At 40.8% G+C, this 24,807-nt stretch overlaps 1 protein-coding gene across 4 annotated transcripts in view; it reads left to right on the forward strand.

Moving 5' to 3' along the window:
• Positions 1 to 17,434, forward strand: part of Il20ra (interleukin 20 receptor, alpha) — a 41,821-nt gene extending 24,387 nt beyond the window's left edge. For 2 of the 4 annotated variants that reach the window (XM_005389282.2, XM_013516702.1), the window contains 6 exons: positions 1,287 to 1,422; positions 7,051 to 7,229; positions 8,533 to 8,708; positions 9,284 to 9,428; positions 13,333 to 13,472; positions 16,267 to 17,434. In XM_005389282.2, coding sequence (XP_005389339.1) covers positions 1,287 to 1,422; positions 7,051 to 7,229; positions 8,533 to 8,708; positions 9,284 to 9,428; positions 13,333 to 13,472; positions 16,267 to 17,043 — 1,553 coding nt within the window. In that variant the 3' untranslated portion in view covers positions 17,044 to 17,434. Of the gene's footprint in view, positions 1 to 699; positions 721 to 1,286; positions 1,423 to 7,050; positions 7,230 to 8,532; positions 8,709 to 9,283; positions 9,429 to 13,332; positions 13,473 to 16,266 lie in introns of those variants that run through there. The other 2 variants (XM_005389283.2, XM_005389284.2) reach the window with 2 other exon arrangements.
• Positions 17,435 to 24,807: the final 7,373 nt, after the last annotated feature.

Here is a 24,807-nt window from a genome sequence, read left to right on the forward strand (position 1 = left end):
CCTGGTACCAAAAAAAAAAAAAAAAGAAACCAATAACATATATGTACGAATGGGGATATATATGTGTGTGTGTGTGTGTGTGTGTGTGTGTGTGTGTATACACATATATATGAATGAATGGGGATTACCCTTATTTTATAAGAAAATCCTTCTAATTTTTTGGTAGTTTCAGTTCTTTCAGAGGATTTTTACAAATGAATCCTTTAGTTTTCCTTTGAGCACAGTATGTGAATGTATTGTTTAATTAAATTCTCTCACTGTTTCTTTTCTGCATAGTGCTCTATTACATATTTTAACGAAACCAACCCTAACTCAAACCTCCAAAACTCTGGGCTTTCAGGGCCTCTCTCCTAAATTTTCTTTCTTTTTTAATATTCCATAATTATGCGTTTTTCCTATTCTAAAATCATGTATAAATTTGAAAACCAGTTATAAGAGTACAAAGAAAACTTTGCCCAGGTTTTTAATTCCTCTCAGTTTGAATGACACCCATATGGGATCCACAACACCTTAACACATTTTCCTATTTTGTTTTTTAAGACAGGTCTCGGCCTGTGAAATGGGCGGGCAATTATTATCCCCACTTCACAGAAGAGAAGGTCACACCTTGGCCAGGCAGTGTCCTTGGTGGTCCATGGCTCCTTTCATCTGCAGAGCATACACAGAGCAAGGGTTGGACCACAGGAAAGGGCTGTATGCAGGGTCGATCCTCCTGCACAGGTGCCTGGATTTTATGTCTATCTCTAGAAAAGAGATTGCTTAGTCATCTGATGGCACATAACAAAATACTCCAAATAGTCTTCGTTATTTCAAACAGTTGCTTTACCATTTCTCACAATGCTGAGGCTCACTGAGGCTCAGCTGGACAGATCTACTGGCCTTATTTAGGGTCTCTCATGCAGCATTAGTCTGTGGCAGACGGGGCTGGAAGGACCACAGTAACCTTATTCTGAACCCTTACGTGGATTCAGGTGGGACACAGGGACAACTGAGCCTGTCTTTCTCATGGCCTGTGGACACGAACTCTCCACCAGATTAGCACTCGTAGATACACCAAAAGTGAAAGCTTCTTAGGCCACCTATGGCTTAGTGTCAGGCTCACTTCTTCAGCCTTTGGTTGAAATGAGTCACAGCGTCAGCTCAGGTTCAGTTTGGGGGGAAATACGTAGGGCAGGAGTACCAGAAGTCATCGTTCATTGGGGCCATTTTTGGAGACCAGCTACTACAGGGATTATGTTTTCCTTTTCCTCCAATAAGACTTCAATTCCCCTCTCCTCCCTTTTCAGCTCCCTGTATCTCTGGTGGTTTGCCTAAACCTGCAAATGTCACCTTCTTGTCCATAAACATGAAAAATATCCTCCACTGGGATCCCCCAGAAAGTCTGCAAGGAGCTGAAGTTACATATACGGTGCAGTATTTCATGTAAGTTGCTTTTTCTTTTGGCTAATTTATAGATACAAGGCTCAAACTCTTGTGAATTGTGCAAAGATAAAGTTGCCAAGGTATTAAATGTTTTTGAAAAAGAGAAAAGTTTTAAATATTCCATGCTGTTTTCTTGATACAGTTTGTTATATTAAATTAGGAAACAGTTGTTTCATGGAGCCAAGCATTAGATGCTCAGACAAGGGGTGTTATTTAAATAAAGGAAAGAATTTGGTCAAAGCATTGCTCTCTGGTTAAGCAAACAAGGCACTCCACCACCTCTGGAACTGCTGAAGTTGTTGGAATTATGGACATCCTTAGACTAATGAAACTGAGTGCAGAATCTATGCTATCAGCTCTTCCTACAAAATATAGCAGTGAATGGACATTTTTACTTTTCACCTATCCTTCTAAATTCATTGTAAGGAAGAAAGAATGCAAAACAGAGAGACAGTGTTCACCTTCAGAAAATGGGAATAGCCGCAGTGCCCGACCACAAACTGTGAAGCAGACAAGCCAAATATCAAGTAATCAGAAAACAACTGCAAACACTAAAAGCAAAGCCATGCCTTGCTCCACCAGCAGAGGTGTCATAAGTGTGCTCGTGCTAAAGCACTTGTCTAGCAATCTAGACGGGTAGAAATCTAAGGATCTCACCACCAGAAACAGGAAATGTCCTCAGGGAGCCCCAGTTGGGTGCCACTTTAGGAGGTCGGTAGAGGGGGACCTGAAAGGGAAATCAGGTTCAAGTGACATATCCATTGTGAAGGACTGGTCACAGCCTAGGCAGAGCCTCGAGTCACATAGGTACAGAGAGGAAAGCTGGCAGCAACGGCTTGGAGCAGCCCAGGAAGGCCACATTATGAGAAGGCGGGAGTCACAGCAGCCTCCAGCGGCGCCGTACCTGAGGGTGGGCAGCTCCCCAGCAGAGGGAGAAAATACTCAGTTTGGTGAAAGACTGTTAGACCAAAACAGAAGTTTAAAATTCTGAACAGCAAAAGCTCACTTACCTGATGCTAACTCCTAGCCCTACCTGTTTCATTGTCATCCAACAACCAGCCCCATCAAAGCTCATTAATCCTGAAGAAACCAGCACAGCACTTTTCTATAATTACTGGAGGGAGGAAAGAGGAATAAGAACGAAAAAGTAACAAATTCCCTGAAAAGCTTTCCCTTGGGAGTAAGAGAAAAAAATTCAGGCAAATAATTGTCTGTGTGGCTTTGTTAGAGTCCGTGAACAGCATGATCTCTAAAGGTAAAGCTCAAAGAAGAAAAAGTAGCAAAAGGGTTCTAAACAAGGAAAAATATTGCAAAAGCAAATGGGCAGAGCTTAGGCAAGAGTTGGAAAATAAAAATATTATATCAAAATGAAAAACCTTTCATAGCTGACTGACAATAGTGGCTGAATAGCTAATAAATATTATCCAGAATTGTGTGTAATACATTCATGCTATGTTTGGGAAATCTTAATAAAAATAATAACAAGACATACCTTGGTGGCCTTTAAGAAAATGAAATAATTGATGCTCATAGCAAAGGCAGAAATTAAGTAGGTGGGTGGGCAAGAGAAATTTCTGCTGGCAGCTCTCATCAGAATACACCTGACAGGAGGGTAAGTGTGACCCGAGATTTTTACTAAATTCAATAGGTAGTTGTTTTCAAGTAGCCGGGAACTCAGGATAACATCCCCCAAGCCTTCTGAAGCTGGGGAGACCAACCAGTAACTAAAGATGATATGCAGCTAACAGAGAGATAAAGATGCACCCCAAAAAAGAACTTTGTAGTTATACAGTGATGCCGAAAGATGGATGTTATGCATAGAACACTTCTAGACTAAGTTGTGAATAGAATTTCTACAGATGTAGAAATTCTTTGTAAATGTTTGAGCTTAATGTAACAGATCAGAATGTGGAGAGGAACTCTTAGTGTACTGTTTTCATAGCAGCAAGTCATTAAATGAGATCTAAAATGAAAATACAGTAGTCCCTTGGCATCCCTGAGAAATTGGTTCCAGGATTTCCACAGGCATTAAAATCTGCAGATTCCTAGCACTTATATAAAATAACATGATAATTACGTATAACCTGTGTACATCCCTCTGTATCCTTTAAATCGTCTTTGGACTTACACATAATATCTACTACAATGTAAGTGCTGTGTCAGTAGTTATTACTATACTGTATTATTTAAGGAATAGTGACAAAAAGGAGGTTAACTTTAAACATAATATTGTTTTCCAAATATTGCAATAAACAGTTGAATCCACAAATACAGAACCCATGGATACAGTGACCCCACAGTACTTCCTTATTTTAATTCAAACTCATCTCTCAATATTTTTCATAAGACATTTTCTTAAAAGCTCTTTTAGGAACTAATGTATCTTATATTAATAAAACATTAGAGCTTTGGCAATTTCTTTGTTTTATTTCAATTTTGTTGTTGTTGTTGTTGAAGTTGTTAGTTTCTTAGAAGCATGTGTGTGGTGTCATCTAATTTGTGTCCATCTATTCAGCTATCAAATCAGCCTTCTGTGTATACGGAGGTAGGATGAACTGTCTGGAATCAAGTAAAGCAATCAGGGTAGTGGTTTTCAGGGTGATTTATTTCTATCTTAATTATTCTTTTGTCAGTTGTTTGCATGTTATAAAACATACGACACATTTATAAAAAACAGTGGTCATTTTGTCTCTGGAAAGAAATTCTGACCGCTACAGCCAGTGAAAGACTTCAGTGGCCACTCACTACAACCTCCATTCTCACGTCCGAGGAATTTCTCAGGAGTTGGCACGTTAGGGGAGAAAACAACTCCCACTTTGCAAAGAGAGACGCCTTGCGAGCGTGCTCGCATCTCTTTTTCCATTAGGTGGAGCAAAGAGCTTATTCTGTCCTTTCTATTTTTATGTGTTTCAGAAAGGGTTTTTAAAATAGGCAGATCCTTGCTGCTCTGTGAGAGCAGACTCAGCATGTGCGACTTTTTAAAAAGCTTGCCGGGTCAGAGTTGGGGCATGCCCGTGCATAGGACAGGTGAGCAGGGATACAGAGGTATTTTGTTGCCAGAGGGCTCCAGGCACTGCCCTGGGAGTCAGGCTGTGAACCAAGCTGGGTAAACTGGACAGGTTACATGCTTTTATACTTTGGAGTGAAGTTTGTTTCTAATGTGAAATTCCCAATTTAATAAAACTTCAAATTATATCCAACAGAGGTTAATGCCTTAAATAGTGTAGCATTAAAAACAGAAACTTTGGCAGCAAAGAAAAGCAATTCAAATCTGAAATATGCCCTTCATCAATCATGTGACCTTGAATGAATCCCTTAATCTTGCTAAACTTCAATTTCCTGATCTGTAAAATAAGTTAAAAATAGTGGAACCTCCTTCCTAGGGTTATTACAGTAATTCATTGAGATATAGCATGCAAATTCTGAGCACCATTTACAGCCCATAATAAGCACTTAAAGTTTGCAGTTTACTAAAAACAGAAACTACTGAGGGGGCCCCACATGAATTTTCTCCATGAATAAGTAGCATTACTGGAATATTTGTTGAATGATTAATTTTGTGTCTTTCACTTAGAATCCAGTAAGTAGTATTTTCTCCCATAGGAAGGTGCCTTGCCTTTGGCAGAGGGAAGTTTGAGGAGGGAGAATCAAATAGACATTGATAATAATTTTCAAACCACAAGTCAAGACCCATTGGTCAGTCAAGAAATCAATTTTCTGCAAAGTCCACCTTCCTGTTGGAGATGTGAAGGAGATCGAGGGATACGGGAAAGAGAGGGAGGACAGAGGAAAGGGAAGTAAAATGGATTAAGAGGCAACCTGTATATGTGCCAGTTTCCCACCATGAATGCATTCATTGTGTATTGCAAACACGTACTAATAAAAAAGAAGTCAATTTTGAGTGATGAAAGTAGCGCTGGAAGGGAATGGTATGAATTGGGAAGGAAAAGGAAACAACTTACTGCACAGCATGTAGGAAAGTTGTGGTGTTACCTTGAAAACTTTCGTTTTTGTAGTATTGGATATATGTATATTTTGTGAGGTGGATCACAATGTGAAGTATACTTCTTTGGATTGTGGAGCGTGGTTTTAAAAAAGCTTGAAAGCCTCTAAACATTGTTGATCACTGGGATTGAAGATTTGGTCAGCACGAACTGACTACATTTCTCATGTCTTTTGGCAGACATGGTGCTTATGAAATGGGAGAGATTTGCTTTCAGAAATCTGTTGCCACATTCTAAAAGAGAAGGCATCTCAAACTCTGGCATATCCTCCTTACCAAGATATGCCCTTGCCTTAACTTTCACGCCATTTTTTTCCTTCTGCCTCTTTAGCTGTTATTTCCAAGTCTACATTGTACCCACCTTTCAATGATGCTCATGAACTTTTACCCCAGGCTTTGCTTTGTAACCATGGAGAAGTTCATTCAGGCTTACACCGTCCATGAATAGTTTCATGCCTGTGACTGCCTCCCACTCACACCTCCCTCCTTAATCAGTTGCCTACTGGGCATCTGTATTTGAACAGATCTCACATACCTCATGCTCAATAGCACTGGACTTACTATTTCACACAGCGGTACTTCTATCCTGCCCCGCCCCTCCCAAACTCACTCTTCTTTGGGGCTCCTGATCTCGGTAAATGTCACCATTATTCCACCCATCTTCCCCAGCGATGTCATTTGTAGTACCTTCAGCACCTTCAATTACCTTATGTCTTACACACATGCAATCACCAAGTCCTGTCTCCTAACATTTCTTGGTCTTGCTGTGTCCTCATTCACTCCATGGCCACCATCCTTATCCAAGCCATCTACACCTTCTCCTCGACCACTGCAGAATCCTCTCAGCTGTTCCCAGGATGCCACTCCCAAGCCACTATATCTCCATGCCACCGTCAAGCCTGTCGTCTTGTCCCCAACACTCCTGTTTGAAGGTCTTCAGTAGCTTCCAGTGCAACCCTGTCTCATCCCCCAGTTTGTCACATTACTGAAACTGTTTATACCTCAATCTCTCCTGTCTGAAAAAGTGCTGAGAATATTCCCCCTTCCCTACTTGCTATAGATCTTGTATTTTTAATAAAGGAAAATAAAATCAAATGTAGTCAATAATATCATCATCATCTCTATAATTATTGTAAATGCATATTTTAGTGTGCACTCCAACCCTGTGGATTTTCCCCAAATTCTTGATGCAGATTTTTTAAATTTTACGAGAATGTCACAGTGATAGAAAATAAAATGACTATCTTTTCTTAAAATGACCCATCAATTTGATCTTATATACATAGCGGACTAAAAGTTTAGCTAATTACTAAGAATACTAGTCATAGAATATATAAAATTTTTACTGTAGTTGAAGAATAAGAATAAAATACATGCCTTTAAAATGTACTATCCACATTATAATTCATAGGAAAGAAAGGTGATTACAGAAACTCTGACTCATGTTCCTGACAGCTAATGAAAAAAATTGCCAGCAGCGAAAGTGGGTTCTTTTTTATCTCAATGACAGGCACTTTTGTTTTTCTGAAGAGAAGGTCTTCCATTCAATTTTAAATAATGACTGGTCTTTTGTTGTGAAGCTTAGCAGGCGCCTCATTATAAATTCATGGCTTCCTTCTTCACAGATACGGGCAAAAGAGATGGCTGAATAAACCTGAATGCAAAAATATCAACAGGACCTACTGTGATCTTTCTGATGAGACATCTGACTATGAACACCAATATTACGCCAAAGTTAAAGCCATTTGGAAAACAAATTGTTCCAAATGGACTGAAACTGGACGATTCTATCCTTTTTTAGAAAGTAAGTAGTGCACTTGTTGGTTAAACATGTATTAATATCCAGTTAATCTGCCCTCTTTGTTTGAGTCCCAGCCCAGAGGAAAAGCTCTGCTTGCTTGGTTCTACACCAGTGGGGTAAGTGACCAGGCCATGGTGCTTCACCTTAGAGTCACTTGTAATGTGAACGTTTTGGTCAAGGGCTGTCTCTAGATCCAAAGTTAAGGCTGGGTTCCAATAATATCTAGTTCTGATTTGTTCTACCGTCTACTGGAAGTTACATAATGTGAGGAACAAGAGATTACTTTTTAAGTTCATGCATTCATAAACCATTTATGTGTGTCCAGGAGATGGATTCAAGTGTCCTGATCACTCCACTAAGTCACTTCTTGTTGTAAACTGGGCAGTGTGATGATGTAATTTCTGGATGTAACTCAGACTTGAGACAAAATCTTCCTAGTACTTGCTTGTATAATTTTGCCTTCCCCTAATCTGTGGCTGACTCCACCTTGAAGGATGCATTCAGGGCCATCAGAATGAACTCTGCAGGGCCTCCCAAGGCCCAGAGCTGCCCTGTGCCCTGCCCAATCAGAGGTTGGCAAACAGTAGCCCTCGGGCCAAAACCAGCCCTTTCTTTCTGTTTTTCTACAAGCCAAGAGCCAGAGACAGTATTCATACTTTAAAATCGTTTTTACATACCGAAAGCACATTGTGTGCCCTGTGAAAACTACATGAAATGCAAATTTAAGTGTCTATTCATAAAGTTCTATTGAAACAGAGACCACACTTGCTTGTTTACAGAGTTACCTGGGACTGCATTTGTGCCACAACCAAAGTGGAGTCGTTGCAGCGGAGATCCTGTGGGCTGCAAAGCCTAAATACTTACTTTTGGACTTTTATGAGAAAACCTTACTGATCTCTGGAGATCATTCTCGTTACATGTCTAATTTTTCCACTTATTGAAACATTATTTCTCAAGTCCCAAGAATGTTTCAAACACTTTTGATTGCATTTACCATTACCAAGTACGGCTTACCCTTGTGACTGGAGACTAAGTAAACACAGTGTCTGAGTTAGCTGTCTTTTTTTTTTTTTTTTTTTTTTTTTTGGCTAAATCCCCAGCCCCAGAGTTAGCTGTCTTAAGTGTGTTGTGGCGTGTAAAATGTCTCAATATCTGCATGACTTGGGCCCTCTTTAGTACGTTTTGAGGAATCTCCTCTAAGAGGTAACTGTAGGTCTTTGATCTGAGTAGGCTGATGTTGTAGCTTTATGGAAGATGATTTTTTTTTTAAATCTCTGAACATGCTATCCTCTCCCTCCTCTTGAAGCACAAATTGGGCCCCCAGAGGTTGCCTTAACTACTGATGAGAAGTCCATTTCTATTGTCCTGACGGCTCCAGACAAGTGGAAGAGAAATCCAGAAGACTATACCATTTCCATGCAGCAAATATACTCCAATCTGAAGTACAACGTGTCTGTGTATAATATCAAGTCAAGAAGAACGGTAAGCCTGAAATGGAATGGGCCACATAATCTGTGTACCACGTTCTGTAGTTGACACTGGCTAGAACAAGCAGCCCTGATACTTGAATCCTCCCCACAAGAATCCAGACAGATGCATTATTCAAAAGACAGGCTGAACAGGGTACAAGTGAAGCTGCTGTGTAAAAAAATTTACAGAGCTGACTTCAGATTTTTCTTAGAGAAACTGCCGTTAACTGTGTGGTGTTGCTATAGGAGTGTACAGCAGTAGTGCACCCCATTTTGATAAGGAGCCTTTACTTGAATAACATCTATTGGTCATTCCTCAAGAAGGCTAAAAAAGTGCTAACAAGAACACAGGACAGAGTGAGAAACTCATCCTTGTGTCATTATTTAGAATTGTTCTAATTCCTAACCATGCTTTGCCCAGCTAAAGGAGAAGGTGTTTTGAAACTATTGCTGGAGGGAAAAATAAAAGCTTATAATAATAGTAAAGGTTCAAATGATATCTCAGTCTGATTTCCCTCTTGTCCAGAGTTGTCCAGAGTGGTCCTAGGATCTCTGGCTCTAACCACTGTTTGCAATTCCCTGCTCTAGTGGTCCCAGTGTGTCACCAACCACACACTGGTGCTCAGCTGGCTGGAGCCCAATACTCTGTACTGTGTGCAGGTGGAGTCCTTCGTCCCAGGGCTCCCACGCCCTGCTCAGCCTTCTCGGAAGCAGTGTATCAGTACTTTGGAAGGTAAGTTTCAAAACAGCTAGCATGAAGAAGGAAATCTGATAAAACTAGAAGAAAGTACACCTGTTTACACAAGGTTTAGACACATCCATGTGTAAAGGACAAGTTGAGACAAAGGCAGAAATAGCTATCACCTGAAGTGCATCAAACCCCATTCAGCTGTGCCGTGGAGCGTGGCCAGTGTTAGGGAGTGTTGTCAGCCCCTTGCGGGAATCTCAGTGCAGATCCCACAGTCCGCTGCCAGCAGTCTTCTGTGGTCACATGGCTCCCTGCCTTGAGAAATAACAAGAACACTCAGTTGCGTATAATGGTGCACACCTGTGATCCTGACCCTCTGGCAGACTGAGGCAAGAGGTTCACAAGATTGAGCCCAGCCTAGCGACATCCTGGTTTTTTAAAACACACACACGCCTGCATGCATGCACACATGCACACACAACCTTTCACATGCATTTTTTTTTCTTCTTTAAGTCATAATCATTGTGATCTGTAGAAGTGGAGTGATCTTCAAGAACATCTGACAGTTTTATTGTGAGAAACAAAACATTATCCTCAGCAGCATGGTAGGCTGGGTGTGGCAGCGCAGGTACATGCCTGTAATCCTAGCTGCTCAGCTGAAATAAGAGGATGGCAAGTTCAAGCTCAGCCTAGGCAACTTGGTGAGACTGTGTCTCAAAAACAACAAAAAATTTTCAGGGCTTGATGTAGCTCAGAGGTAGAGTATCTGCCTAGCATGTGTCGGGCCCTGGTTTCAATCCCCAGAATCGGTTTTGCTCCTCTGAGAATGCAAATGGCTCTCCGGGTTGTCTTCAGATACCACTTGGCTACACGAGGGTCTAGAATGGGCAAATCAGTAATTATGCCCACACTCTGCAGTTACATCTCTCTCCTTCTTCTTCCATGTCTCCTTCCCATGTTTTCTGAGCTGGGTGCCAGGGGACTGTGGTTGAGGATGTTGTTCCTGTGAGGAGACATGGAGTTATGGGCATGGCTTTGCTTAATCTTTCTGCCCCCGATGTGAAAGGAACCTGAACTCAATCCCTGAAAACTGAAAGTTACATAAATGACTTCCACCTATTATTCTTCTGCCGCTCCCTTCCAGTGAATTCACCCCACTTCTTGGTTCTAGCCCCAGCTACTCATAGGAATCATAGCTCCACTTTTCTCTTTCCTCATCACTCGCGTCTTCCAAGATGAAATTATCCCAAGGAAAAGAAAAGGAACCTTGTGGAGACACAGCAAAAGTGAAAGGCTTTCTTGTTGAATCCCTGTCCTTATCCCACCTTTTCCTTTACTATGGAGCTTCCCCTGCCGCATTACAGACAAAGCTGAAATGCCAAGCAAGCAAAAGGCAAAACAAAGCAGACTGAAGAAATCATTTTTGTGTTTGGAGAAAGTATGGTGTTTACTAACAGCTCAGTCCGTGCCAAGTGGTAGGAATAAATTTCCAGCGAAAATCATTTACTCAGTTGGCAGAGCTAAAGCCACTAAAGCACAAATTAAATTAAATACTTCCCGATTAGCAGATGGAGCCCAGTTTCCCATGCATGTGGGAAAAGAAACAAAATAACCAAATTCCATTTCTGGTTCTGAACTTTCCCATGATATCCCAGCTGTTAATAACCCAAGATATCTTTTTTTTTTTCCACTACTAGGGATTAAGCCCAGGGCCTTTGTACTGAGCTACATTTCCAATGCTTTATTAATTTTTTGGAACAATTTCTTGCTGAGTCACTCAGTTTCCCAGATTGGGCTCAAATCTGGCAATCTTCTTGCCTTGGCTTCTGAGAATTCTGGAATTACAGGCCTGCATCATCAGGCCTGGCTTGGAGATACCATTCTATGGCACTGCTGCTTTCTTTTTTCTTTTTTTTTTTTTTTTTTCCGGTACCGGGAATTGAACTTACGACCTTGCGCTTGCCAGGGAGGCGCTGTGCCGCTGAGCTAAATCCCCAGCCCCGACTCTGCTGCTTTCTAAAGAAACAGTATTACTTCTTCCTTGAAACATGTTTCTGCTGTCTACAGTGTCCTAATCCCTAAAATAGCGACCCAATTTATTAGGTATATTTAGTAAATGTGCCAGCACATAGAAAATACCACACCAGTCATTGTTATCATGGCCCTTCTGAATCAACACAAGCTCAGTCCAGTGTGAGGGATTTGTTAGTAAGAGACCTGGGCTGAGCTGCAGCCTAAAGCAGGGGAGGTGGTGTTCAGACACCTGCGGCATCTGCACTGCAGCCTTGGCTGGTGCTGTGTGAAACCTGATCGTGAGCACGCTCCTTCGGGACCATTTGGGGTAGAAGAGGCTGCAGCTGGACCTCCATACTGGCCTTTCCCACTGACGACTGCTGATTGCCATCACCACCATGACGCATCTGTTTCCCATCTGTAGCTGGATAGTTAACTGAATGGCGACTGCCGCTTTCACTCGGGCCAGGCATCAAAAGCATCCAGTGTTCAAATGGATTCAAATGTTCCTGTGATATGCTTGCCAGTTTCATTAGAGTGTAAGGAGTGCTCAAGGGCTCTTGTCATTTGTGTCTTTTTTGTACTGCTGTTTTAGTCAGAGTTCTCCAGAGAAACAGATCTAATTAAATAGGTAGATGGACAGATGGACAGATAGATAGATAGATAGATAGATAGACAGATAGATAGATAGATAGATGATAGATGATAGATAGATAGATAGATAGATGATAGACAGATGATAGATAGATGGATGATAGATAGATAAATAGATGATAGATGATAGATGGATGATAGATAGATAGATGATAGATAGATAGATACATGATAGATAGATGATAGATAGATAGATAGATAGATAGATAGATAGATAGACAGATAGATAGATAGAAACTTTAAGAAGTTGTATCAGCTGGCAGGTCTAAAATCTGCAGGGCAGGCGGCAGGCTGGAGACCCAGCAGGGAACTGATGTTGCAGTTCACATCCAATGTAGTCTGTTGACAGAATGCCCTCTTCTTTGGAATCATTCTTTTTTTAATTAATGGCATCTATTGATTGAACAAAATCCATCCATATTAGAGAGGGTAATTTGCTTTCACTCAAAATCCAGTGATGTATATGTTAATCTCATCTTAAAAAATACCTGCAGAGGAACATGTCGAATAATGTTTTGCCATATATGAATCGGTACTGCAGCCAGCCGTGTGTTATGTGTTGACACATAAAATTAACATTCCCAACTTTCAGGTACAGCAGAAGAGCTTACAAATGCGTCATCAACTCTACAATGTGATGGGTCACAGATGGCCAGGGACCTTTCCTTCTGACCCTTCTTCAGGTCTTTTCATCCCTCTCTGGCCTTGTACCCACTGTGCGCCTGCAGCACTGCAGGTCCTGGAAGGGCATTGTTGCCATTCTCAGCACCCTGCTGCTCAGCCACCTCCCCACACTGTGGCCCTACCCAGAAAATCTAGCCTACGTTGTACAAGAGTGGTTCTGCTGCTCACCCTGAATGGTGATGTCACACATTTGTGTCCTCTGCTAAATGCATGGAGATGATTGAGTCAAACGAATGCCAAGAAACAGCAGGGCACAAGAGAGCACTGTTGCTTGGTTTGAAGAGCTATGAGTTACTCAAATATCAGATACTTTACTTTCAAACATATAATCCAGCATGACTCTCAAAGCCAGATAGAATATGTGGAAATGTCTGCTGAGTTGGATCTTTATGTATCCTTACTGTGAAGATGTGAGGTGAGGCCAGAGAGATTAAGAATACTGAGACCCCTTACAGCACTTAGCTGAAGCTTTTTAATGTACAGTTGTGAAAACTATGTCCCTGAATGTATGGTAGGTGATCTGCCCAAAGTTTCTAAATATTGCCAATACTTTTCCACCACAAAAATTTCAATTCTTTAATCCTTTTTTTTGTAACAGATCCAACATCAGCACTGAAGGTTAAAATAATTTTTTGGTATGTTTTGCCCACATCTGTGACGGTGTTTCTATTTTCTGTGATTGGCTACTCCATCTACCGATATGTCCATGTTGGCAAAGAGAAACACCCAGCAAATTTGGTGAGTGCTTGGTGTGGTGGGAATATCTGTTTTAGCAACACACTCTGTTCTAGAAAAGATAGGGTTCCATCTGAGGATGGAGTAGATTTAATGTTAAATAGTTAATAAAATTTTTTTTAAAGTTCTGTACTAGATTAGTTTGCAAACGTGACCAAAGTTAAACGAAGATTCCTTAGCTTTGAAAAATTTTTATATTTAATCCTGGATCAGGCAAAGTCCTGAGGTGCACAGATAAATTAAGTCATAAATCCAGCCCTTCTGCAAGTAAAAGCCTAGTCAGGGACTAGAAATTCAAACTAATACACAAAGACCGACATGAAACCAAATGCTGAAGACCCTTAGGGCACAGCTGATACCTGCAGGACCTTTGTACTCAGAAAAGCTAGAAATGAGACCAAGCCAAGTATCAGAAGCTCGTACATAGGCAAGGATTTTTATGGGGTGAGGGGTACTTCAGCTGAATCAGGTCTGTAGCTTCAGGGAATCAGCATTGATCATGAGAGAGGCTAAGGAGGAGAAGAAGCAAGCTTTTATTGATTTGTTGAGGTGGGTAGCATCCAATAAGTTTCCACTGACCAGGACCATCATTTGAAAAGGTTATTCTTCTTGGCTATTGAATTTTTATGAAGCTGATGCCAACATCCTCAGTAAAACATCCCAGCCTGGTGGGCCTGGGTCTTGTGACAGGACTGTTAAAAAGGGTACAAGGGTAGGGGTAGAAAAAAGACAGAATGAAAAAGAAAACACATACCAGCTTCAATGGGCAATAGGCCAAACTGACCGTATATGATAATCTTAGACAAAACATTTTTAAATGATCCATATATCTACATGCAGAGTAGCTTCTGATCCACGGGTTAAGACAGCAGAGGAAGCAGACACAAATGAAGATAAGCTGCCAAGCCCTTTGATCCCACTTTAGTCACCTATCAGGTATCTGTAGGCTGACATGAAGAGTGAGTGTTCTCTGTAGAAGGGGCCTTCAGGTCCCAAGAAGTAACCTAGGTAACTGTTAAAACCCACACATCAGAGGTGTTCTCTACAGCAAAGCTGGTGGGAAACTAATCAAGTATTACCCAGCTGTGTGAATTCCAAAATCAGTAATTTTTAGATCTACTAAAGGCAAGTGAAGCCAGAAGTTTTATTTAGGTTTTTCCTTGGTAGCAATTCCCTCATTTCATGTAAACGTTCTCCCTCTGTGATTTTACATTATCTCATGATGGTCAGTTGAGGAGGGAATAAGAGTAGAGAAGCCGCATGCATGCTGCAAAGGGGAATAGTGTACCACATCCAGGGGTTTATTTGATTGTCCTAGCCTTTTGTCCCACCATGGTGGTCCCTGACTCTCTCCCAGGCAGGCCTCAAACCCTACATGGGGATCAGTTTTTGCACTGGAGCTTGGATGTGAAGGATAAGAGCTAGGACACTTTCTGCAGGCAGAAAAAGCAGGAGACAAGGAAGCAGATGTGGGAAACACATCACACTGACAACCTGTATGCTTCCTGATAAGGAGTGTACTGGAGACAGGTGCTGCACTCGGTCATGTTACTCTGAAGTCTCCGTGGGGTTTAAGTTAAGAGTCTCACAGTCACTGCTAGGACAACCTTAAGGGGAGTAAAACTAGAAGCAAAGAAAAGAGCTAGAAACAATGGCATTGTCCAGGAGAGAGAAGATGAGCAATCCAAAGAGGAGAGTCCTAGAGGTAAAATATGTAATAGAAGCACACGTAGGAGGAATACAGCCGGGATGTGAGCACTCGTCAAGGGGAAGCAAGCAAATAGAAGAATAAACCCCACGTTCCTGGACCGTCTGATGAAAAGTTTCGAAGGACTGAGCAGCAATTTTTAACACTGAAAATTATTTCTTTGGGTATTAATAAAAGATGTGTTCATACTACATACATCTGTCTCTCTTAGTGTCCCTTGTAAATTTTTCTATACTGCTGGCATTTAGGTGTCAGAGCTCGCTTCTTATTGGCACAGGGAGCTGAATTCACCACAGGATTTTTTTGAAACTAAAATTTATAAGAGGTGAGATTGATGGTCCTGGTGTGGTGTTAAATAAAATCATCACATGGTCGGGTAACAGTGAAGATTGTAGCATAATTTATCACTGACTGATGCTTTCCTAACTAACAAGCTCTTTCACATGTATGTACCAAACTTTTAATCTCAAATGAACTCCCCTGACGTGATTTAGAGTTTCTCTGTTTGCCATGAATTAACAAGAGAATTTCCATTTTTGCCTTTTTCTAGCATGATTAGTGGCCGGAGGGGGGATCATCTCTACCGTGTGCTTCTCCCCCTCTCCACACCAGTTTTCCTGCCCGTCCACATTCCATGTCCACAGTGTAGCCAAGAAAGGGCTCGTAGCTCAGGTAACCCCAGCAGATTAACAAATACATAGTAAACCATAAACAAAGCGGTTTCACAAACCATGTCTCAGTTTTTGCCACTGTTTGTGTGGCCACATTCTTACGTTGCAGAATTAAAAATGCTCAATAAATTAAGCAGTTCACCTGTAATCCTTCAGCCATGTAGAGGAAGGTCAGCCACACCCCAAACCTCAAACTGGATCAGTACCCGCCAGTGAACCATGCACAGTCTATGTGTCCACGGTTCCTTAATCCCAGACAGAAAGGTTTGCTATCTGTTCCAAGCTTAGCTCTTGCCATCACAAGTTAGTAAGAGTAGATGATTCAAAATCCCTGATGACACAACGAATTCTACTGAACAGCTGTTTTAATGTCTTTCTAAAGTGAAAAGGTGAAAAACATTCTCTTCTCTCTTTATAGATTTTGATTTATGGAAATGAATTTGACAAAAGATTCTTTGTGCCTGCTGAAAAAATCATGATTAACTTTATCACCCTCAATATTCTGGATGATTCTAAAATGCCTCAAAAGGATATGAATCTACTGGACAAAAGCAGTGATGGATCCAAGCTCAGTGATCCTGAGCCCCTCTGGAACCCGGAGCCCCATCTGGAGGAGGTAGAGGTGGAACACTTGGAGTATGCCCCACACCTGGTGGGAATTTTCTGTGACTCTGCGACTTCCTTGACCCAGCGAGAGTCTCTCAGCAGCACAACAGCTGCAGGCGAAGCTGCGGTTGAGTATGAGTGTGACGTGAGAACTGACACTCAGGAGGGGCCTGAAGGTCACCAGTTCAGTGTGCAAGAAGTGGCATCCGTGCCAGGAAAGTTACTTCAGCAACAAGCAGCTTTGACAAGCTTGGGCCCACCAACGCTGCTGTGTTCATATTCAGCTCAGCTCAGCGACTTACACAACCTGGTGCAGGAGCGCTTGGTCTCAGAAGAGGGGCCAGAGGAAGAGCCACGGATGACACTGGTTGACTGGGACCCTCAGACTGGCAGGCTGCGTATCCCATCCTTGTCTAGCTTCGACCAGGACCCTAAGGGCAATGAGTATCAGGAGTCTGATGGTCTTGCTGAGGAGGGCCTGTTGTCCAGACTCTATGAGGCGCCGGGGCCAGACAAGGCAGCAGAAGATGAAAACTATCTCCTGCGATTTATGGCAGAATGGGGACTGCATGTGCAAATGGAAAACTAACCCTAGCAAGACTTAACTTTGCCCGGCCCTTACTGTGACAGGGCACGGGAGCAAAAACAGGTGGAATGCCAGGGCTGGGAGTGACGTGGTTGTGCTCCTCAGTGTCAGTGAGGACAACAGTCATGCTCTGCTCCCTGCACTGACTCGGGATGGGTGCTACCTGTTGGTCCCCCACAACATCCATAGGGTCCTTGGGGTGCAAGGGCTGACCTTTGCTTTAGACAGAATCAACAGTCAATGCATGTTTGCCCTGCAGGATTGATTCAGGAGTGTGTTCTGTGGCCATTCTACTTATTAACTTTGTAACAAGTATGATTCTCTGATTATTTTTTATTATGTGTAGGTGACACTGCAAAATATTTCATAAAGACCATCCATTTTACAAATACTACTTTTCCAGAATGTGTTGATTATGAGAATGATGAGGTACCTAGAAATCTACAAGTATGGCTGAGTTTTGGTGGTGGTGGGTGTAATCCCAGCCCTCTGGGAGCCAGAGGCAGGAGGATCACAAGTTCAAGCCCAGCCTGAGCAATTTAGTGAATGTAGGGAGACACTGTCTCAAAATAAAAAAAATAAAAAAAAAAAATTTAATTGTAAAGGCCTGGGAATAAAGCTCAGGGAGAAGCCCTTAAGTTCATCACCAGCACTGCAAAATAAATACATATATAAATGCGTACATACCATATGTAAAGACTTAAGTTGGAGTTAGTCACATGTTAAGACTTCAATCCACGATTCCACACTCCAGTCATAATAATTCAGATTTAGAGGGAAGAAATCAGGCACAAATCTTCATGATATCCTATGCCTTCATCTACCTTAAGATATAATGTTCAACATTTTATGAGTGGTTCTAGGGTATGAGCATAAATGATTTTCTTTTAGTCAGAAAATTGTTCTCTCCATAATTTAGTAAGAGCTTTTATTTCCCCTCAAAACTAACCCAAAAGAAAATGCCACATTGTATAGTGGAATAGTACATGATTCCTGGGAAAGTGTTGTTAAAATATATCTATATAATTGATAAACTAGAAGTATTCAGCATTAGGTTACTATTATAATATTAAGTATTCTGCTAGGATGGGGAGTGTGAGGTCTTTGCAATACATATGAAAGAATATCCTATGAAAGAATATCCTGTATCCACATAATATTAAAATCAGTGCATAAACACAGGATATAGAGAAGAAATAAATGAAGAAGAATGGGAAGATTTATTAAATTTAACGTAATTTACTGTGGCAAGCATACCATGAAATAATACCTACCTAGTTAAACTCTGGTAACTATTCCCATCTACTTTACTATTTGTTAAGAAAATTAAATTCTCTAGTCATACTACATTAAAATGTGACAGAATCTACAAAGTTGAGCCATATAAAATTACTGATATTTAGCTGTTTTAGAGCTACAAGAACAGCAATTGCACATGGTTTACCTTAAGATACATTTGTTTTTGCCATGAACTCATGATCCATTATTGCTTTTTCAAGAAGACAGAAATGTGTTTCCTGAGTCATGTTTTTGGCACAGGCAAACAACCCTTGTAGGAGAGATGGATTCTGGGGTCATGGTCTTTTGTGACTGTCCACAAATCCAAGCCGTTTCTGAGCAAATGATTTAATTTAGAACATAATTATATTAATCAGAATGTTCTGTTCTCAATCTTTCTAGAAATGATTCTGCTAGTTTTGAAGAACACATTTGTAAAAAAAAATTACAAAAGGAGTTCAGAAGTAGGACAGAATGAGTTGTTATGAAAAACAAAAAGAAATTAATTGGTGATAGTTGGGCTTATTAATTTCATTTATATAATTTTTATTGAGTACCTACTAGATCCTACACGCCCCTCATCTGTGAAGTCAAAATAACAACTTCCTTAGGCTGAACTGTAGTTCTCTTAGAGTGGTGCCAGGCACATAATGAGTGCTATGAAGTGTTTGTCATCATCATTATTAACTGCCAGATCATATGCTTAGCACCAGAAAGAGAACTATTGAGACATATGGCTCTGTTTTGATTCAGTGACAGGCCTTTCCTAACTTTGCTTTTCTTACCTGAAAGTACAATAGTAATTTTCTTCCTACTCTGTGCCTTCAGACTGAAATCCTTCCATGGTTGAACCACATTTCCTGGCTTCAGAAGAGGAAATCTAATTCAGAGTCGCTTTCTCATTGTCATTCTAAGCATGCTGGAAGTACCGAGTGTTTCTCCAGTTTTTCTGCAGCCGTCTTCTGTAGGATATGCACGAACACATGCACACACACAGGGGTCCCTCACTTAGAAGGGTTCAGTCTGGGATTTTTCCACTTCATGCTGCAAAAGCCACACACATTCAGTGGAGACTTTTCTTAAAGTTTTGAATTTGATCTTTCCCCAGGTTAGTGAGGTGTATGGCACACAGTCCTCCCTCCAGACACCGGGCAGCGGCAGCCAGCACTGTGATCATGAAGGTAGACGCTGAGATCCCCAGTGGGTTTAAGATTAACCAAATACCTTCTAGCTAGGTGGAAATCGCTTTTGTCTTGACCACGTGATGTACGGCTATAATTTGGATGAGTGTCCCCCCAGGGACTGTGTCTGTACGTCACAAGCTTGTTCCCCAGGACAGCTCTATTAGGAGGCTCTGTGGACCTTAGGAGGTGGGTGAGTGGTCCTTGGGTCATTGAGGGAGTACCCTCAAAGGACATTGTGGGACCCAAATCTCTCAGCCCCTGCTTCCTGCTTGGGATGCAAACAGTGGCCCCCATGGGCACCCCCCGCATGATGTACCATACTCACCAGAGGCCCAAATCTATCCACAATGCTGTCCAGTCTTGGGTTTAAAGCATTAGAACTGTGAATAAACTTCTTTACTGCATAAGTAGCTGCATTAAGAATTTCATTATAGTGATGTGAAGCTGACTAATACAGTCTGGTAAATGCCTTTTTTACTTCTATTTTCAACTTATGAACCCCATCATAAGTTGACGCACATCTGAATGCTCAGACATGAGCATATGACAGACCTCTCTCATGGGGAGAGGTGACATCTTAGACGTAAACTGCGGGAAGAAGCTGGCATGCATCCTGTCTTCTGTCACCAGGGTTTACCACCTCCTCTAGGGTCTATATCCAATTTTATTCTAGGCTTGAGGTTCAAGTAGAGCTGTGAAGCTGAAGGGTCAGAGTCTTTGACAAGAACTCCTCAACCTATCATTGGTCATCGCTCTGTTCTAGGATTTCACATGCTGCTTCCATATCAGGCTAATTGTCCTCATGAAGACATCTCAGTGGCTCTCCTTGCATACCCCATCACTCCTAAACAACCAGTGAATGAAAAATACCTCCCCTGTAAAGCAAGTGAAACTGTCACATCCGGCCCAAGGGAAGATGGTGAGTGAAGTGAACTTGCCTCCAAAAACCTGCACCATGGAAAATATCTGGTGCCCCCGGCTGAGCTCAGTTCCAAGGAGTTCAGTGCAGCGAGGAAAATCTGTTTGTATAGCCCAGAGCCGCAGTCTGCCTGGGGTGATGAATCTAATGAGAACATTAAACAGAGAGCTTGATAATCATAGATGGGTGCACCTGGTCATGAGTCAAAGTCTTTCAGGCCCACACAGTTCCACCCCCACATCTTGTAGATGAATTCACACTGAACTAGCTTAGAATTTTCCTTAATTTACTTTTGCTTCTCCATGTTATATCAACCCATAAATCTTCTACTTGTATTTTTTTCCCAAAGACTTCACTCTAAATGTGTCTTTAATTTTAAAAAAATGAATAATGCTACAGTTATGGTATTTTAATAATAGTTATTTTTTTATTATAGAAGATACATTAAGATACACATATGTGTTCATCATACAATAACAAAAAATGAATGAGGGAAGAATATGCGGATTTAACCACTGCAGGTATATTAAGACAGAGAAATGATTCTCAACTAAGGACACTTTCATCCTCCAAGGGACATTTGGCCATGTGTTGTGACTTCAGTGAGGCTCCACCTCAACCTCCCAAGTTGTTGGGATATTAGGCACCTCTACCACACCTAGGTTGGAGACATTTTTTATTATCATAGCTCAGGGAGGCAGTGCCACTAGCTTCTAATGGGAAGAGGCTGGAAAGATTGCTAAATATCTTCTGATGCACAGAACAGCCCTTTATCACAAAGAATTAGCCTGCCCGATGTTAATGAGTGCCTAGGTTAGTAAAGCCTGGTGTAGAGTTTTCATTTTTTTACTGCATATATGCAAGTATTTTTCTAAAACTAGGAGATCATATTGAATTCTTTCATAACTTCCTCCTTTCACTCAGAAATACATAATAAACTATCTTATTTTACCAGTAGATTAAGTTTATGATATATTCAAATTAGAAATTTTGGAGCAGCAGAGCAGTGATTATTTTCTCTCAACATAATGCTTTAAATTTTTTTGCCAAAACGGTGACCAAAAGTCAGCGTTGTTAACCATCTTACAGATTCTGTAGGGACTCAGTTGGACACGACTGAAGCCATCCTGAGTCATAATCTCCGTGATTGTCCTGAGTATCCTTGGTCAGTTTTCCTCATGTAGCTCTTCAGGATACTAAAACTCATCAAAACCATTAAGACAATATGTAGAGCTTTACAACTAGACCCTGGTGCTGTCAGTACCTGGAATGTATCTAATGTCCTTAGTACTAGTTTAAGACTAACCAGATACATTCTAGCAAGAATGAAATCATTTTTGTCTCAAATACATAATAAGCCCCCTATTTCTAATTCAAATCCCAGGGACCCTCTGATCTTGCCCATGCTGCTTCTGCCAGGAAGTCCTCAATAAATTGATCTCTGTGCAATCCTGGATCCATCTGCCTCATTCTCCAGTCTTACAGCCCCTTGAGGCCAGTTATTTCAGAATAGCCATCAGGAACCTTTCAAAGATAACTGGAGTTCTCAAAAGCATTATTTCTTGAAAATTAATACCCTTCCAGAGTGGTTGAATGACTAGTAGATGGTCACATAGCTTCTTTTATAGATGTTGGACTCCTTATGCTTCGTTCCTATGAACACTGGGCTGGAGACCCTCACTAATGATTTGAAGGCATAAGACATTCCACTACACAGGAATTCCTGTTACCCTCTTAGCAGGACCCTTGATCTCTAGCCTTCTTTCCTCTTTGATCCCACTTTGCTAATTTTAAATATTAATAAATTTTCCAGTTGGTTTTCATGCCAGTAAAGATGTCAGGTTAAGGTTTGTCCCATGTTGCTGTTCTCAAGATTCCCTGTAGACAGTGGTGTGTGCTGGAATGTTATGTTGTGTTGTGTGGTGTTATAATGTCATGTTATATGGCAGTTTTATGTTAATTTTGTGTCAGTGGGGCAAAGCCCCACTGGATCTCTGACCCTGTACCACATCTGGAAGCAGATGAAGCTTTCTCTGCCTTACCCTGGTCAACAGATTTCTTTTGATTTCTCAATCTGTCACTCTTTGGATTAGATGGTACTTGGAAGCTTCCCGCCAGTTCCAAAGATGAACATACGGCTCATGTTTGTGTTTTTGTGCCTGGGCCACTGAGACAGATGAACACTGATGGGAAAAGATATCAGTCACCATTTGTGTCTTTGGAACTAATTTCCATGGGACATAAGAATTAAACTCTGCTCTTAAAAGTCTCATATAAAGATAATCTACACGTTATTCTTTCTTCTCATACAAGCATGCTCTTCCTCATTCTTAGAATGGGGATTTACGAAGGGATTTAAATCCATTTAACTTGATTTAAAATGCAAAAAATTTAGAATATTTGATGTGAGGGCAGGAAACATGATGAAGATTTTAATCCCAACCCCCCACAAAGGAGGTGTAGGGTACTGGGTCTCTATTAAATTTATTGATGTCTTTGCCTTTAAAAGAATTTGGCAGCATTTGACTAGCATAAGGATCTATGAACAAATGGATACAAGCATCAGAGCTTTTCCACACTGACTGATGGGATGATTGATTAGCAGAAGAATCGGTGTGGTGTATTGATTACAAAAGTTGAGATGCTTCATTCAAGGTCCAGCTCTGTAGCTTCTTAGCTTTGTCATCTCAGCAAAATCTGTTCTTTGGATCAAATTCCCTCATCAGGGGATAATAATTATACCTACCTCATAGGGTTAGGAGGTTTAAATGAATCATTTAAAGTGCTTAGGACAGTGTCTGGCGCAAAGAAAGTGCTCATAAATGTCAGCAATTTTTAAAATGCATCAGAAGGCAGATAGAAGAATGTGCATAGGAAATGTTCATTTTTCAGAACATTTAGAAAGAACAGAAGTGTTTATCAGTTAGTGCAAACTTGGAGAATAAATGAAATACAGCTATACATCGAACTGTGAATGAATCTCACTAATATACTATTATTAAACAAAAAAGTGATTCCCAGATAGAGAAGGATTCCATTTATATGAAGTTCCAAAGCATTCAAAGTTAGGCATATGGTGTTTAGGGATACATGTAAAAACATTTATAGTAAAACTATAAAGAAAGGCAGAGAAATTACTAGCACAACATTCAAGATCAATTTCCCTTGGGAACCAAAGGACAGAGAAGAGCTCCATGTGGGGTGGAGTCACTGGACTTGGTAATGGTCTCCTTAGACGGTAGTGGAAACAAGAGTATTCCTTTGGTAATTTTTCTTTAACTGAGTATGTAATACATGCCCCAATGTATACATACTTAATTAAGCGAAACAATAATGGAACCCAAAATGGCAGTGACTTTTAATTTTATTCACATGGGTTCTATAGTCAGTATCAGCTTCATGTTAGCAGCCATGGCTTTGGGAATTACAAAGGCTATTATACAATTTCCCTTGGAACTCAGGAGCAAGTGTATTTATATTCATATTCTGTTTTCAAAATGTCTAAGTCTAAAATTCTGAACAGGAAGGAGCTGTTGATAATTTGTTTAATTGAGTTGCTAGGCAGAAGGGCCTGAGCTTCACCTTGGCTTTCCTAAGAATTTTCATTATGCAAAAAAATAAATACCTGAGCTATGGCAGGAAGTGAGGAGAACATGTGATTTACACAAGCTTCTAAAATGCAATTCCTTCTTCACTACTCACAGGCATTAATAACTAATAAGGAATTAGTTACCAGGCAGGCAGTCCCACTGACAAAATTACAGTGCAAACAACTCCTGCCTTTGTGAAGCAAGTAATAATACTTCATCTCTGTTAACTGATTTCAGTATGCAAAGAAGGGATTTTAGTATTTTCGAATGTTTTGCTTTGCACTTCCGCTAACTGCTCCTTTCTGTAATTCCCTTACCTTGCTTACACATGCTTAGTGACCATCAGTAAATGGATTGTTTGCTTTCCTGCCTCCTATAGTTCCTGCCAGCTTGCTGCCCAAGCTCCCAAAATGAAACATTTGTGAAATTATGGATTTAAACAACACCTTCCGGTAGAATCACCTTTAATCAAGGCGTAATTTAAAAATTTAGACGTTTAACCTTTGCAAAACAAGAGAGATAATGAAAGTGTACACAGAAATATGTATAATGAAGATATTTCTTGACATGAACTAAAATTTGGTATCAAAAACCAGGAATGTTGTGGGGGTTTTTTGAGAATCACATTTAATGAGAGGTTTAACTACCAGAAAATAATCTTAATGAGGGTCTGGAAGCCAAGATATACAGACAAGAGAAGAGAGAATCCAAGATATAGTGAATCCTCAATAACTACTCAAGCAAAAAGACTTTCCTGTGAACAAAGGCATTAGACAGAGTCTGTTGGTTCGGAGAA

Source organism: Chinchilla lanigera, unplaced genomic scaffold, assembly GCF_000276665.1.
Source record: "Chinchilla lanigera isolate Chin_1 unplaced genomic scaffold, ChiLan1.0 scaffold00035, whole genome shotgun sequence".
Classification (NCBI taxonomy): Eukaryota; Metazoa; Chordata; class Mammalia; order Rodentia; family Chinchillidae; genus Chinchilla; species Chinchilla lanigera.